At 52.7% G+C, this 16149-nt stretch overlaps 1 protein-coding gene across 1 annotated transcript; it reads left to right on the top strand.

Moving 5' to 3' along the window:
• The first annotated feature begins 3530 nt into the window (after positions 1 to 3530).
• On the top strand, positions 3531 to 16071 carry P2RX1 (purinergic receptor P2X 1). Its single transcript, XM_074922773.1, has 13 exons — positions 3531 to 3667; positions 6962 to 7109; positions 7640 to 7711; positions 8169 to 8238; positions 8762 to 8858; positions 9535 to 9615; positions 11203 to 11344; positions 12433 to 12563; positions 13239 to 13329; positions 13914 to 13979; positions 14619 to 14711; positions 15234 to 15281; positions 15586 to 16071. Exons 1-12 carry the CDS (start codon positions 3531 to 3533, stop codon positions 15276 to 15278), a joined length of 1173 nt encoding a protein of 390 aa, XP_074778874.1. The 3' UTR covers positions 15279 to 15281; positions 15586 to 16071.
• The last annotated feature ends 78 nt before the right edge of the window (positions 16072 to 16149 follow it).

Below are 16149 nucleotides of genomic sequence, written 5' to 3'. Positions count from 1 at the left end.
TTCCAAATGTCTCCCTTAAAAACACCATTTTTTGCATTTGTCTCTTGACAGCCCCAAGCAGAGGTTGAGTTTGTTTAACGGGCAGGGGGAAGGAGTTACTTCCGCAGCTGTGGATGGAATCCTGCACTAACCCTGCACAGCACTGCCAGGGATGCCTTTGGTGGGTTGCCAGCCCTTGATGCCCTCGATATCTGACCCAGCTGGAGCTGAAGGAGATGCTGAATGAGGTCAGGCCCCATGCTGGGGACCAGGCAATGTCGTCTGATCCTGGAGAGCATTTGGGCAATCTGGTCCTGGGGCTTTGCAACCCTGGACACTAACACAGAGGCTTTAGTGCCTCGTTTGGTGTTGCTGCTTCCATTTTCTCCTCCTGTGGGCAGTGGAGCTAGATGGGCTCATTTTCCTTCTGTCTACCTGGTTTTGCCTTCTGTGTCCCTGTGTTGTTATGCTCCCACCCAGCTTAGTCCCACATTTGCATGCTGCTTGAGTTAAGCCCAGCTCAGCACTTTCTGTGCATGGGACAAACCCAGCCTCAGTGCCCAATGCCTGCTGCAGCCGAGTTCAAGCTGCCACCACTCTTCCAGCAGCATCCGCAGTCTTTGCACCTCACCACCCCAGGAAGAGCACCCTTGGGGCCTCCTTCCTGCCTCTGCTTGAGAGCAGCTGAGAGGTGCAAAAGTCGTTCAGAGCAAATGACTGTGAGCATATCAACAGCATTGTACAAGCTTGTTTCTGCAGGAACCCAAGATTAAAACATCCCCAAGGTCAGAGCTGCTGTGTAAGCATCTGTGCAGTGGGCCATGGGCACCCCTCTGGGATGCACCTTGCACTTATAAAACCCTCTTTCCACTAGTTCTTTTTTAATTTTTATTTTTCATTTCGGCATTACAGTAATATATTTATTATCACAGCAGATTACTGCAAACAGAAAGCGAGCTCTTATCTCGCATCAGGACAGCCCAGCGCCTGAGCCGCAGCAGAAAGCATCACAGCTCCATGAACTCAGCATCTCCCATCAGGCGAGTGCCCTGTCTGGGCAAGTAATTTAACAATTTAACAGCCCAAGCAGAGCACTTCCCTGTGATAACCACCTGGCAGAGGTGGGGAGGTGTGTTAGCAGCTCACACAGATTACCCCAGGGGAAGCACCACCGCAAACAGGGGTGTGCAGGGCGCAGTCCCGGCAGGCGGCCAGGCACGCCGGCCAGCTGGCAGCGCTCGCACGCCCATGTCACCGGTGTGGGGCCAGGTAGCTTAGCAAGGCCAGCCCAAACCTACTAAATTCCCTGTTATAAAGTAATTTAAAGAGTGGCAAACCCGGGGATGGCATGGACATGAGAGATGTGTGAGCAATGGTGGCGTGTGAGCACAGAAGGTTTCAGGCTAGGATTTTTTTCTAACATTTGGGTGCCATGGCCAACAGGGTGCCCATGTTGGGTGCTGATAGTGGCCCAGGAGAAGACCCAGGCCCTGTGGGTGCTCCTGAGCTGGGGTGCCCCGCTCCCCACATCACCCTGGTCACATCCACAGGGTCCAGCTCCACTCGCCCTCTGCCATGTGGCTCCAAGAGATGCTAAAACGAGAGATGCATATTATCTCCCAATGGAAAGTATTTTAGCTAAATCCATGCTATAACCATTTTATTGACTCCAAGTACCAGAGAGAAGGTTAGAAGTGACTCTTTTACAAGTCATTTTGCTGTTAAATTTAGCTGTCCTATTTTCATTATCCCCATGGCTTTGGCAAGGGTGAGCAGCCTTCCCTAAAAGGCCTCGTTTCATACAGTAAGTTATTTGCTTCTCTCCTGACAGATATCTAAGCTTATAAGGTTTGTCTGCTCTGCTCAATAGCAGTATCAGCCTTCAATCTTATATGATTAGCATCAGCATTTGTATTTGCTTTTGGCTCCTTGTCTGACAGCTTTCCATGTTGCTGAGGACTGGGATGTTGGGATGGTGTCGTGTCACTAGTAACACGAGATCATCTGATTTTGATTCCCAAGGTTCATGGTACATCCAGAAGATTTGGACACATGGTTCGTCTGCTTTTTTCCCCCTTTTTCCCTATTGCCCAGCAAAGATAATCAATTTGTTCCACCCATTTCGCAGTTGTCAGGTCTGTAAAATATTGAGTTGAAAGGTCAACATGATGCCAAATGATGGGCAATTGAACATGAGCAGTGATGTTAAATGTTCCATAAAGGAAAGATTTATCCCAGCAGGTTAAACTTTTCCATATTTCTAAAAACATTTTCCCCTGCAGAGAGGGATCTTGTCCCAGACTTGGTGGCTGCAGAGAGCCAGCATCTCCTTCAAGGTCACAGGACGGGGCTCACGGGATGGAGCCTGTCCTTGCGGAGAGTGCTGAAGCTGCTGGGCTCTGGGCTTTTTGTGGGAAACATCCTCTGTTTCCCCCAGAAACAACCCTCCTCAGCCCCAGTACTCCCCAGTGAAGCACTCACCCCAGTGGGGCTGTGCTCTTGAGGCTGTCCAGTGAGATGCAATGCAGGAACAGGGTCCCCCGCGCACAGTCTCTGCTCTTTCCCCAGCATTGAGCCAGAGCTCCCACCAAAACTTCCCACTGCAACGATGCTGGGCCCCAAATTTCAGCCTGGCATGTACAAATCCAGCCCCTTTCCCAGTGATATTCACTTAGAGAGATGCCTGCACCCCCCTGCCGAGCATCCCTCGCTGTGACCCAGGCTTGCCCTCCCACCCCTGCTCATGGCCATGCCTTTCAGGAAATGCTGGAAATGCTGAAAATGCTTCGAAACGCACCCAACCCAGCCTCGTGCAAGTGCTGGGAACTGGCCAAGCCCCAGCTATGTGGCCTCACTATGGGAGGGGGCCAAGCCGGATGCTCCGCTGCCCTGTGGATCAGCTCTGAATTGCTGGGCTGGGGGTTCTGTGCCCCCACCCTCCCCTTTCCTGACCCTTTTTCTGGGGAAGCATCTGGGGGACAGAGGAGAACATGGATTAGGGACACAAACAGGAGACGCACAGCCAGAGGTGGTTGCTGGAGCAGGAAAGATGCTACAACTCCAGCTCCTAAAATCTTCTCCCGGGACCCCCACCATCTCCTCCATCCCGCCGTTGTCCCCAGGGATGCCTTGTGGTCCCTGCTTACCCTGAGCCCTGCCTGCAGCCCCTCCGTTCCCAGGGAGGGCCCCTGCCAGAGCCAGGGTACATCCCCTGCGGTCTGGCAGCTCCTTCCTGGTGGCACGTGGGCTCGGCAGCAGGGTGGCCCTACACCCTCCCGCACCCTGTCCCACCCCCAGACCATGTAGGGCACCAGCTGCTCCCAGCCCAGAGCTTATAGAAAGAGAAAACCCCATCCCTGCGCAGGAGGAAACCCGACAGGCCAGATGTACACAGAGCAACGTCGATAGTGTTTTTATTATTTTTCTTTTTTTTTTTTTTGCTTCCTCTCTGCAAACAGAGGAGTTGCTTGAGTAGCAGCGGGCACGGCCCGACCCACGGCGCAGCGAGCAGCGGGGCTGGCAGGAGGCTGTGGCACAGCCCTGGGGCAGCCATGGGGCAGAAGTGCATGGAGAAGGTGTCCTCGTTCCTCTTTGAGTATGACACCCCCCGGATGGTGCTGGTGAGGAACAAGAAGGTGGGACTGACCTTCCGGCTGATTCAGCTCATCGTCCTGGCGTACATCATCGGGTAAGGCTCCCTGGCATCTGCTTTCCCCTGAATTAATGCTTTGTCATGAGGTTAAAAAGCACTGGAGATGAAGGGGTTCATATATCCCCTATATCCCGATGCGAGGGAGGTTTATTGCTGATGGCATTGCATCCCCCTGGCCATGTCCTCTCCTATGTTGCCCGGTGTCCCACCATGGGTCTTCCACACAGCTGCCCGGTCCCCATGTCCTGCCCAGAAGCTGCTTCGTGTCTGGGCTGGAGGCTCATCCCTGCCCAGCCCCACTCTGCACGCCAGGGCCCCAGCTCCTCACTGAGCCACGTCCAAATCCTGCTTGAGCTGCTGGACGGTGGCCTGAGAATCTGTTGTTATTTTTATTTTCATTTGTATTAAATAAGAGGCATTTGGGGCCAGCGTGGTGATTTGTGAGACTTGAGCGGCCTGAGACAGGACCATAAATCTCCCTGTCCACCACCCCGCTGGGGAGGCAGGGCCAGCCCAGCAGCTGGGCCCAGGACGGAGCCTCTCTCCAAATCCCTGGTTTGCTTTGCTTGTGGGAGACAGCTCCGAGAACAGCCATGGTGCAAGAGTAGCTGCTTAAAAAAGGCAACGGGTGGAGCAGGCAGGCTCAGAGCCATGTGAGGATGGATGTCCTTGGGTGCCCTGCTCATGCCACGGCAATTCGGTCCCCGTCCCCTCGCCGTGCTATGGTGTGCCATGCTATGGGATGTGATGCTTGATAACAGCACAAAAATCTTTGCCGAGTCCCCATGGCTGCTGTGAGCTCAGCCCTCAACAGTAAGACCAGCACCCTTCCACCGGGAAGGGCCCCACGGCGGGAGGTTTGCAGGGAGAGGGGGTGTCTGGTCATGAACTGGAAAAAGTAGGTGTTTTGGGGGCACAGGGTGACTAGTGCAGCCCAAAGGAGAGGCAGCAGCTCCCAGGGCTCTGTGCAAGTGAGTAGCCGTGGGGAGCAGTGGTGCCCATCCCTGCTCTTAGCACAGGTCACCCGGAAAGGGGGGAAAGCTTCCCAGGGGGTCACTCCTACCCTGCTCATTGTCTCACAAGGGTAATCCTGATCCCAAACTGCTGCCGAGCCAAGGTGTAAAGGATGCTCCATTGCAAAGGAGTGTGCACTGGCCCGGACTGGTGTTACTGGGAGCAGCGCTGGCTCTCCTAAGGGCTGAGCCTGTGCTGCCCCGGGGCTCCAGCAAACCCAGCCATGGGCAGCTGCTCCTGTGAGGGGGAACCAGCAGAGACGGTTGCTCAGCGTGGTACTTCCTAAGGAAACGGGGCTTAAGCAACCCAGCTGAAACAGGACGGGCAGCCGTGAGGGAGCAAAAAGAGAACCAGCTTGGGGTTGACAGTCAGGGACAGAGGGAAGGAGGTTGGCATAAAGTTTTTTACTGGTTTGGTGGGGTCGGGTTCCACTAGCAAGGGGCTGCCTGTGTGTGCAGCTGCCCATAGCCCCACTGGCCACTGGCTTTCCCCTGCTGCCTGCAGCACTGCCTGCGATTCCCTGCCTGTACCGAGCCATGACGCTTGAGATTCTCTCTTCTTTGTAAGCAAGTTTGGCAGGGAGATATTTATTTATTTACAATTACCTCAGCTTTGTCCCCCTTGGCAGCAGGCGTGGGATGCTCGTGGGGATGCGTGCCGATGCACGGCTGTGTTGGAGGGATGTGGCAGTGCCATCAGTGCAGAGGAGGGGCGTGGGGCCAATCCCGCTGAGAGAGCTGGTTTTACCCTTGGGGAAGCAGCTCTTCTTTCTACTGATACACTGAGATGAGGCGGTATCACTGCTGGCCAGGCAATGCCACGCTCTCCCCAGCTGGACATCACTTTCTGGCCGTTGTTTCCTTTAAACCTCGCATGCAAAGAGGCTGCAGAATGGGGCTGGTGAGGAAAGAGGTCTTGGTGACGCTGCCACTATCAGGGAGTGACACCAGAGGACTTTTACCACCTGGGCAGGGCTCAGTGCCGCATTTACAACGTGATGGGGAAATGATGCCTTGTTTGCTGTGACCACAGCTCAGCAGCAGGGTGGGGGCCGCATTCTGCCCTACCACAGGGAGGCTGTGTCACAGTGGGGAGCCCAGCTCTGTGTGCCTGCAGCCACCTCTGCCAGGGAGGGATGAGGTGGCAGCAGCAGAGGCTGCGCTGGAGGCAGATTTAGGGGAACACTCCACCATGGTGCTGCCCAGCTCACAGCCTCCTGCAGCCCCAAGGGCATCGTGGAAGATGCCCGGTGTAACCCAGTATGGCACTCTGCCTTGGACGAGGAGGTTGGAGCTGGGGGTCCCAGCTGAGGTTGCAGGTACTGGGGCAGATGCCATCCCTGAGGTTCCCTTGCCCCCTGTTCCAGGACGCTGATGGGGCTGCAAGCCAAAAAGCACCATCCCCAAGAGGTCCGGCACCTGTAGGGCAGACCCCCGGGCAGCACCTGAGATTCCCCTGTTTTCCCCCATGCCCATCAGTCAGGTGTCTGAGGATGGGCTGACATTGGGCTGGTGTCATGAGCCATCCCAGCGTGCTGTCTCTGTCGTGACCAGCAGCACCAGTGCCTGCAGCAGCAGGGACAAAAAACAGATCACTCCTTTTTTAGCACCAGGAACGCTCCATGCCGCCAGGACCGCTACCCAAAATGGTTGCTCATCCATGTTTATAGTCTCCCTGAGTCAGAATTAATCCAGCAGCAGACTGTTTATGCCATAGGTTAAATAGTGTCAGGGGCCAGCCCTAATGGCTATCCGATGGGCTGGGAAACGCACGGAGATCCCCATGCCAGCCACAGCAGTGTCTCCAACACTGCTCCTGCAGCCCTCTTGCACCCAGGGCCTCAGCTCCATGGTTCCCTTTGCTGGATGGGTAACGGTGGCCCTAGATGTTAGCTGTGTCCAGATTTACCCCCATCTTAGCCCTGGAGGCACTGCTTTTTGGAGGGTGCCTATGAAGTGTATTGGGAGGGTCCAGGAGGGTCACTGAGCCCAGCAAACTGCAAATCCGCCATAGGCTTTAATCCCAAATGGACAATGGCTACCCTGCTCCACCTGCCTTCACACACCTTCAACCACAAAATGTGTCCCAGTCCCCAAAATAAATCATCCCACTGTGAAGGTCAGGTCCCGCAGCAACCACATGCCTTGGGCAAAGGGTGGGAGATCTCAGCAACATGTCCCTTATCCAGCTGGAGGAAATTTGGCAAATAAACCCCCTTGGTAGAAGAAGCCCCAGTCCACAGCGATGTGCTGGGACCTGGGGCTCTGTGGATGAGTGCCAGTGGCCATGCTCATCCCACCATCTTTCCCTACCCAGGTGGGTTTTCCTGTATGAGAAGGGCTACCAGTCTCAGGACAGCATTGTCAGCTCGGTCTCGGTGAAGCTGAAAGGCCTGACATTGACCAACGAGAGCGTCATGGGCCCTCACATCTGGGACGTGGTGGATTATGTTTTCCCACCCCAGGTAAGGAGGCAGGGTGGTGGGTTAGGGGGGTTGCTTGTGTCCCAACGGCTGCTTTTCTCCATGTGCCGTGGTGCAGATGGGCTCCTTGGTGTAGGCTTTCCACAGGGCTACCCATGACATGCTGTGCCTGTGGTGGAAAGCAGATTGCTCCTGCCACTGACCTCTGCCCACATATCACCCATGGAGAGCTTCAATGCTTCAGACCCACCATGGTTGATGGGGCACATTTGAAGCTGCCTCCAAAAAGATCAAGACTTCTCTGTTGCCTCCAGATGAGCATCTCAGGCAGCAAGGGCATCCTCCACTGTCCCTGGGGCTGGTGGCACTGCAGCTCCACAGGGCCATCACCAGCTTCCCAAGATGGGGCGGAGGAGGGTGGACAACCCAAAGTTAGGGAGAAAGGTGTCGTTTGCCTGAACATGGCCCAGTAGTTTGGGTGTCCTACCCCTTGCCCCAGGGAGAGGCTCCTCACGGAGACTCTATCAGAAAATGCTGTGCCAGCTGTGAGCTTGTTGGCTGTGTCTCCACAGGGGGACAGCTCATTTGTGGTGATGACCAACTTCATTGTCACCCCTGGACAGAAACAAGGAACCTGCCCAGAGGTAAGTGCAGTGGCTTCCTTCAGCAGCCTCAGCTTCTGTAATTTAGGGGGACTGTGGTGGTGGCACTGGGGATGGAGTTTTCCTGATATTGAAAGGTTTAGTAAAAGCCTGAGCCTGGCCCCATATTATAGTTCCTGATTTTCAGATGCTAGATGAAGGGTTTTATTCTGCTGAAAAAATGGCCAGCATCCGTTTGTTTTCTTCTCTTTGAGCCGATCCAGCAGAGTAGACTCAAGGCTTAAATAAAAGCACCTGCCTGGAGTTTAAAAGATAATTCCCCCTTTTTCTTGCTTAATCTGGACACCCTTGGTTGGGAAACTGTGTATGGACAAGGCTCTGGCTGTAGCCAAGTGGTGTTTCCCCCGAGGAAAACACTGTCTGGTGAGGCAGGAGGGACAGAGGGGCTGAGACCGCAGGGTATGATGCTGAGAGGCGGCTGCCTGCTTTCTCCAAACAGCTGCCAGATGCTGGGCTCTGTATGCGGGACAGCGACTGCAGCAAAGGGAAATACAGCCGCCAGGGACAAGGTATGGCACCGGCATTTCTGGTGAGACACATTGAGCACAGCGTGCTCCGGTGAAGCCTCGTGTCTGGGGTGTCTGGCAGGGGGACCTGCTTTGGACCACCAGCTGACGGGGTTTGGGAAAAGCCTCTGACATGCCAGGGGAGGGTCCCACCTGGGCTGGTCCTGCTTGCCTCTTCTGAAGGGTATCTGAGCTGCAAAAACCTCTGCCAACAAAAGACTAATCAAGACCAAACCATTTCCCCATAACTGCTATCCTTCTAACAGCCTGGCATTTTCCGAGGTGTATTTTAGCAAATAAAATGCCCAGTTGCTCCCCAGTATAACAGCACAGAACAAACCACTGCCCCAAGCTGAGAAGCCACAATTAATTACCCTTTTTATCAAAGGGCATCAAAGCCCTGAGTATTTTGTGCCTTGGATGTCTGTGACAGGGTTGAAGCTCCAACCAGATCCCATCCATCCCAGTGTGATACTGGGAATTCCCAGTATCCAGGGGTGTGAACGGCTGTCTCTCTTCCCCACAGGGCTCATGACGGGTAGGTGTGTGCATTTCAACACCTCTGTGAAGACCTGTGAGATCTTTGGCTGGTGCCCCGTTGAAGTTGATGACCATGTTCCCAAGTAAGGAATGATGTTGCTGCCCCCTTTTCCCCCCCGATCCCACCCCAGCTGCATCAGCAGCCCTCGCTGTAGGGCAGAGCAAGCCAGGACTCTGTGTTGCTGCCAGGACCTCCTGCGTTGATGCAGATCCTGTGGCTGTACATGCTGCTCAGCATCCCTGGGGGGTTTGTGCCTCTCCTGGCATGGTTTGCTCCCAACCTTGCTGGCAGCTCACCCCATCTCTGCTGGGTGCTCTGTGCATGGACCAGCAGCCCCTGTCTATCCTGTTTGCCTTCAGAGTAAAGTCGTGCTCTGCCCATGGGATGTTCTCCACCTCCCACCTCCACGGGCCACTGTAAAGCACCTCCTGGTAGATGCAAAGTCCTTTTCTTGACTTCCCTCCTCGCAGGGGGGCATAGGGACAGCCACAGCTCCACCAAGGAGCCCATGGAAGCATGCAGTTCCTTGAGCTCTCTTCCAGACACCTCAGTGTGCTTTTGGGGTTTCTTAACTGAAATCCCATCACCTAACTCACTCTCCGTCTCCTAACAGGCTCTTCTATCCTTCCTTGGGGCTTTTCTGGATAGGGAAGGGATGAGATCACCAGTTTTTCTGGGTCCTGCTCATCCCAGTTTGGATGGATATCCACCCAAATGGAGCCAAGTGATGGGCACATGTCAACGCTTGTGTTTTTCAGCCCTGCCCTGTTGTCAGAAGCAGAGAAGTTCACCTTGTTCATCAAGAACAGCATTACCTTCCCCAGGTTCAAGGTGTCCCGGTAAGGGGAGGTCTGGGGGATGGCTTCTGCTTGGTTCCCCCAGACATGTCCCTCAGGGGAAACCATGGATGTAGCTAAATGCTTGATACAGAGGATGCGATGCTGTCCCTCATCAGCGAGCCTGGGACTACTCTAGCTGTTGCACTGGCCACCAGATCAGCTGATAGGAAAGGAAATGTTTCCCTCCCAAATCTGTCCCACCTCAGCTGGTATCTGTGGTTACAGGGAAGAAGGTTTCTAGAATTAATGTCCCCTGAGTTACCTTCACGTGACATACATGAACATACAGTTTCTCTCAATCTTCATATTTCTTCTCCCTTTTCCTCCCTGAAGATAACAGTAAAATACTACATGGCACAGTGGGCTGTGAGCAGCCAGGACAAGCTTGGTGCTCAAAACTGAGCAGAGGCCCTGCTTAAAATCATTGTTCCCACTTGTTTCTACAACAGGTATAGGGTTGGCCCCTTCCAGGCAGCGCTGGAAACAGTGCTGCCAGATGAAGGTGCACACATAAGAGGATTTGAGATGACACTGATTATATATCTGATTTGGAACAAATTAACAGAAGCTATTTGTGCTGAAGACGGCGGATTCTTCGCTAAGCGGATCGCGTCCCTGCGCTGTAGCCAAGGTTAAATGCCCTGGCAGCCAGCATGCTTGGCAAAGTCTCAATACGACCTCACGCTGCACCCCGAGAGGTGGCTGGGAGAGGGGATCCCCCACCACCAGCAAGGAGAGGTGGGAACCTGAGCGAGGGCAGGCAGGAGAGGGGACACGGTAAGGGAGAGCAGGTCCTGGGCGGTGAGGGCGGCTGGGCTGGCTGCTCGCGCAGGGACTGAACCAGAGCCAGCTGGGGTCATGGGGAAACTTCCTGCCTTTGATCACTGCTGCTAATTAACTGCTGAGCATAAACAATGAGATGGGGTTGAGCAAGGCACAAGTCTTGCAAAGCCATCAGGGTCAGGGCGGCTTTGCAGAAAGACTGGTTTTAGGCAAAAGAGCAGAGAGGGATTGGAAGGCAAAACGTTGTCCTTTCCTTTTGACCCTTTCTGAAGGAGATAGCAAAATCCAGTAAAAGCTGTGGGATACACTATCCATGAGCTGTCCCAGATGAAAACTATTGGTGCGTGGAACATTGCCTGGCAGAGCCCAGGGACAAGCTGATATGTGAATGCAAGAGGCAGCTGGGAGGGATGGTGGAGGCCACGAGAGGGTGTGAGAAGCTGAGGAATGAGAGGGGGCTGCTAGAAGAGGTGAGGACGTGTGCTGGATTTGGGCAGCAGGCAAAGCAGCAAACCCAAAGGAGAGCTGCAGAACATTTGCAGGAAAGAAAACAGCAGAGAAGCTTCCTCCATGGGAGGAGGTTCAGAGGAAATGAGTTGCCAATGGGGTGGGAGAAACCAAGCAGAGCGGGAGGAAAGGACCCACTCTCCAGTGTGGGGTCTGATGACCACGTGGGGGAGGAGGATGAGGCCTTTGACTTCACCCAGCTTTGAGCAATAGGTTGGACCAGGGACCTCCAGAGGTCCTTTCCTGCCAAAATTATTGGGTTATTCAGACTCTTTCTCACTCTCTTTTAATTCACAGGCGCAACTTGGTTGAGAGCGTTACCAAACAGTACCTGAAGAAATGCACCTATCACAAAGTCACTGATTCCTTATGCCCTGTGTTTGACCTGGGATACATAGTGAAAGAATCGGGTCAGAATTTTACCTTCCTGGCTGTTAAGGTACTTCAATTTCAAATTATGTTTCTTGCTGACATGGGCAGGGGGACACTGACAGAACAATCATCCCCAAGCTGTTGAGACATAAGGGATCTGTTTTCTCAAGGACTCGTGGGGCAGTGTCAGAATTAGCTCTTAAAGATTATGAATCTCCTTGGACATGGCCTAATATTTAAGCCTTTCTTGGAGACTCCCCTGTAAGACTGACAAGATTTGACCTGCTGGCACCAATCCCAGGGTTTAGTTTGTTTTAACTTGTGCAATGAATAACTAGAGCTGCGTGGCCAAATCCCATCTGATTGAGCTCAGAAACCTCAGCTGGATGGTCAAATATTGGTCATTGCACAAAGCAAACTGCAGCTTCTCCCCAGGCTCAGAAATACGGCTTTGTGCAATGCTTCTCAGGATGGTATGCAAAATTATCTGCTATTTCTCCACTGCAGAGCCTTAAGCTAACTTTGACAGGCATTAAATAAAATCAGAGGCTTGCATATATTACAGGTGCAAAAAGTCAGGCCTCTGGGGCACAGCCAGTTACAACCTGGAGCGAGCTCAGGAGGGACTGCTTCATTTCCTAGCACATGGCCACTTCTCTTAGAGGAGGTTTTCTTGTGATTTTCATGGGTTCATTTCACTCTTCACTACGACCATATTAAAACACCTTTGATTTTCCCTGGGATGTTAATGGTTTGAAGGCAAGGTTAAGCCACAGGAAAGGCAAATCTCGTAGGCAAAACCAAGAAAGCAAAGGCTGTCCCACAAGGACTGTGGGGGATCTGCGGTGAGCACTGTTTCTTGGGCAAAGGGTACTGATCAGGAACAAGAAGGCATGAATTTAGTCATGTTATCCATTGTTTATCCAAATGTTCCCAGCATTTAGGGCAGAAGCAAGTGCCTCCACGTAAGGTAACGTATAGAACACAAAGCTGAGGCTGCCCAGGAGGGCTGAGACAGCAGAGATGTTCATGTACCCTGGAGAGCCAGGACCCCTCATAGCATCAAGAAAGGCCATGTATGAGAAGGGAAAGCATTTCTCCATGCAGGCCAAGTGCAAGGAGAGGGCAACCTCATGACTTCCCTCTTGTCTGCAGGGTGGAGTGGTGGGCATCACCATAGACTGGAACTGTGACCTTGACTGGCCTGTCCGGTACTGCAAACCCATTTACCAGTTTCACGGCCTTTACAATGATGACAGTAATGTTTCACCAGGCTTCAACTTCAGGTAAGGAGACGCCTGTTAACTCTCCAGGCAGAATTCAGAGGTGACATCTTTCAGGATCCCACAGCATTCAAGGGCTGGTGGAAGATCAGGCACTGTTCTCCAAAATATTCACTACCTTTGCAATGCCAGACAGCAGTGCTCTCTCTAGAATGGCCTGAGAAAAGTGATAACCCATCCCTTGGCCTCAAAACTGCCCCATTGCCTTTCCCTGTATATCTCCTCCCCGATAGACTTTCCTGATCAGCTGAGCTCTTGGAAAGCCGATTGAAGGACTGGAGATGGTGCAGGGTCATCTCACGTGTTCCCACACTTCAAAGCATTCAGCCACAGCGTGACATTTAGGCATGAGCTGCTGCTCTAGATGCTCTGTGTAAAGCTGCCACTAGTGCTGCACTAACACCCCCTGTCACGTAGCACTGGGGCTCATCAGGTATCAGCACAAATAGAAGCTTTAACTGCAGCTTGCAGGTGGGGAAACTGATGCACAGAGGGGCGAGGTGCCACCAGCACAGCTCCTTCAGGGGGGTTAAGGAGAGGGTCAGGAGTAGGTCCATGACAGTGCATCCCTGGATCTTTGTCCTGCTCTGCAGCCCACCAAGATCCCGATGCTGTTGGGTTGCAGGGGGTGGTTAGACACCCTGGCAGGCCATTAATGCTCACCATCCAATCGGACAGATATGCCAAATACTACAAAGAAGATGGGATGGAAAAGAGGACTCTCTACAAGGTGTTTGGGATCCGGTTCGACATTCTGGTGAATGGCAAGGTAAGGGTGGCCAGGCACTGGGTTCACCCCGGATCCCTGGGGTGGCAGTGCCGTGTCCTCAGGAAGGTACCAGCCCCGTCACACAGCACCAGGGCCTTGTTGGAGCCAGGAAAACCAGTGTGAGTGGTTTCCTCGGGTGCTGGCCCACTCACAGCAGCCCTTGGGAAGTGCCAGGAAGGGAACACAGAGGGGAAGTCCTTTTTACAGGTCACATCTATCTGCTGCGGTTCAGTCAGTGGTTTTGTCCCAGAAAACATCATGATGGGTTGGGGAGGAATTGTGGAAAGTCAGAACCTTTTACTGATATTTCCAAAACTGAACATTTGCATTTTTCTGTTTTGCCTTTTTCTTCCCACTGGGAGAAAATGCTTTCCGTGTTGTTTTCCCACTATGAATATTTAAAGGGTATACTTTGTTTTTTAATTAAAAATACAGGAAGCAAAATAATTTCAATTTGTGTCAGCCTGAACCCAACCTATCATATTTTTTCTGTTTGACCAATGACCTACACCTATGGCACCTTTTTTTTTTCCCCCCCTCGGGCTGATTGTAACATATCACCTATCTTCTCTGATTTTATTCAGGCTGGCAAATTTGACATCATCCCGACCATGACCACAATTGGCTCTGGAATTGGTATTTTTGGAGTGGTAAGTTCAGATATTTCTAGCCTCTATATGGAGACTCTCGAATTATTCTGTGGTAACCAAGGGGAAGTGTCCCTCAGCTGCAGTGAAATACTGCTCAAGCAACGGGGATGGGCAAAAGGGGGAAAGAAGGTGCTCTCCTGTCTCAGCTTGGGAAAATACACTCCTGCTGACCACTGGCTGATGTGAATTCTGCTAGCAGGAGACACTGCCCTGTCAAGCGAGAGGAAAGCAGGCTTCTTTGTCAGGGCCATGTCTTTGTATCTTGATAGTTTCAAGATAGAGCTGGCATTCAGGGGGTTTTGGAGGTAATGGGCACTATTTCATGCATGACAGAAAAACAGCATCCTATTTGGTTATGGCCATTAAAGACTTCAGCATGACCCGGAGGGTGTTATGCTCTGCATATACCAAAAGCGGAAACAATTTCTGTTAACTTAAGTTGCCAGTATTGAACCCAGCACACTCTAATTCTGTCCTAAATGGATGTTCAGGGGCTGTATACTCTTTATCAGCTGCCATATTGTGGGTTGAAGCAGAATTGACCCTAATTTGTGGGGCAAACTGTAAAAAGCTGGAAGTATGAAGTGGCACAGGTGAGTTGAGTTGCCAGCCCCAACCCTAACTGCACTTTGATTTAAGGCCTCTGTCCTCTGTGACCTGCTCCTGCTGCATTTTCTCCAAGGACGGGACTATTACAAGCAGAAGAAATTCAAATATGCAGAACAGGAGCCTGTAAGTAACAGCGAGTCCCTTCCCTATGGAGACTCTTGCAGGTGCATGAGTAATGATGCTGTAGCAGAAACAACATTTATATAGAGGGGCAGCCATGCACCTTCCTGAGTGAGTGGGAATTCTCAGCCCTTGGGACTGTCACAGACTGGGATCCGTGAACCTCCTCTCCAAAATTATACAGATCTTCTGTGTGACTCACTGTTAGGGGCTTTATTCCCTCCCTTTATCCTCAGATATTCCAATATCTGGTAACACTTGCATTGCTTTAAGGGAAGCAGGGGCAGACCACTGCTTTAGCAAACTGGAAATTGTCCCATTTTCTGCTTTCTGAGAACTTCTCCATGGCTGTGGGATGTTTTCTGGCCTTTTATAGGACATGAGAATAGCTCCCCTTAAATTAATCTGAAAATACACTTATACATCATTTGGGGTTAGAAGTCGCTGTTCAACCACATTTTTCCCTGGCATTAGGAAGGAGCAGGTCTGTAAAAGAATCATTGTTTTCTCTCTTTTAACCCCCAGTCAAAGTCACATAAGAAGGAAAAGGAGCTGGACAATACACAGTGAGAGGTGAGTGGTGTTTCCCCAACCCTGCTAGTGTACGGCTGGCAGGGGTGAGCACTGTGGGTTTCGGGGCTATCCCAAGGCCCCTGGGAAGGCAGCGGGACTCCAGGGAGCGCGTGGAGGAGGTCGGAGCTGTGGGCTGTAATGTCTAACTCGGGGTCAGCATTTCCCAGGGCAGGCAAGTGTGTGGGGCAGCACTGGATGTGGGATGTGGACTGACAGTGCATCTTCAATGCTGCCAGCATTGCTTGAGGAGGGGCAGTGGGGAATGAGACATCAGAAATCACTGTGCACCTCTCTCTCTTGGCAGAATCCACACTGACCAACAAACCTGAACCCTCTTCCTCCTCCTCCAGTCCTAAAACACGGTCGTCATCCCCCGTCACCTCCCTGCGCCAGCCCCAAGGCCAGCAGGAGCAGCGTCTGACACCGGCTCATGGGAACGTGGGGCCCTGCAGCCAGGGCAGGGGCCGGCTGGCCAGGCTCCCTGCCTCTGCTGGGACACGCTGCGATGTTGTGGGTGTGTTAAACAGGGGACCCTCGGGGCCCCCCACCAGCCCTGCTGCAGGGCACTGGGCTCTGCGCCTTTGCGGGCATTTCCGCAGGGCTCCTGCTGTGCCCTGCCTGGTGTGCCGGGCTGTGCCAGGGCATCTGCACCCAGAGCCCCCCAGGAGAGCATCACTGCTTCTCCTACCCCAGCAGCACCCTTGGACAGCCCCAAATTGAGGAGAGGGGGAGGGAAGGAGAGCTGGCAAGAAGTCCCAGTCCCTCAGCTTGGCAGAAAAATGGTTATTTTCTAAGGATGTATTTTATTAAAAAGAAAAAATAAACCTTTAGTTTTTCTACTACATCCCTTTGTGGTGCCCCTGCTTGC

This window comes from Athene noctua, chromosome 19, assembly GCF_965140245.1.
Source record: "Athene noctua chromosome 19, bAthNoc1.hap1.1, whole genome shotgun sequence".
Classification (NCBI taxonomy): domain Eukaryota; kingdom Metazoa; phylum Chordata; class Aves; order Strigiformes; family Strigidae; genus Athene; species Athene noctua.
Note: the sequence above shows the minus strand (reverse complement) of the source record. Positions and strands in the feature narration are given on the sequence as shown.

What these genes read in the sequence shown, in the direction of transcription:
- P2RX1 (XM_074922773.1), top strand. Translation starts at nt 3,531, where the DNA reads ATGGGGCAGAAGTGCATGGAGAAGGTGTCCTCGTTCCTCTTTGAGTAT. An exon ending in AACAAGGAACCTGCCCAGAG is followed by an intron (nt 7,712 to 8,168) that starts GTAAGTGCAGTG and finishes TTCTCCAAACAG; the next exon opens with CTGCCAGATGCTGGGCTCTG. An exon ending in TTACCTTCCTGGCTGTTAAG is followed by an intron (nt 11,345 to 12,432) that starts GTACTTCAATTT and finishes TCTTGTCTGCAG; the next exon opens with GGTGGAGTGGTGGGCATCAC.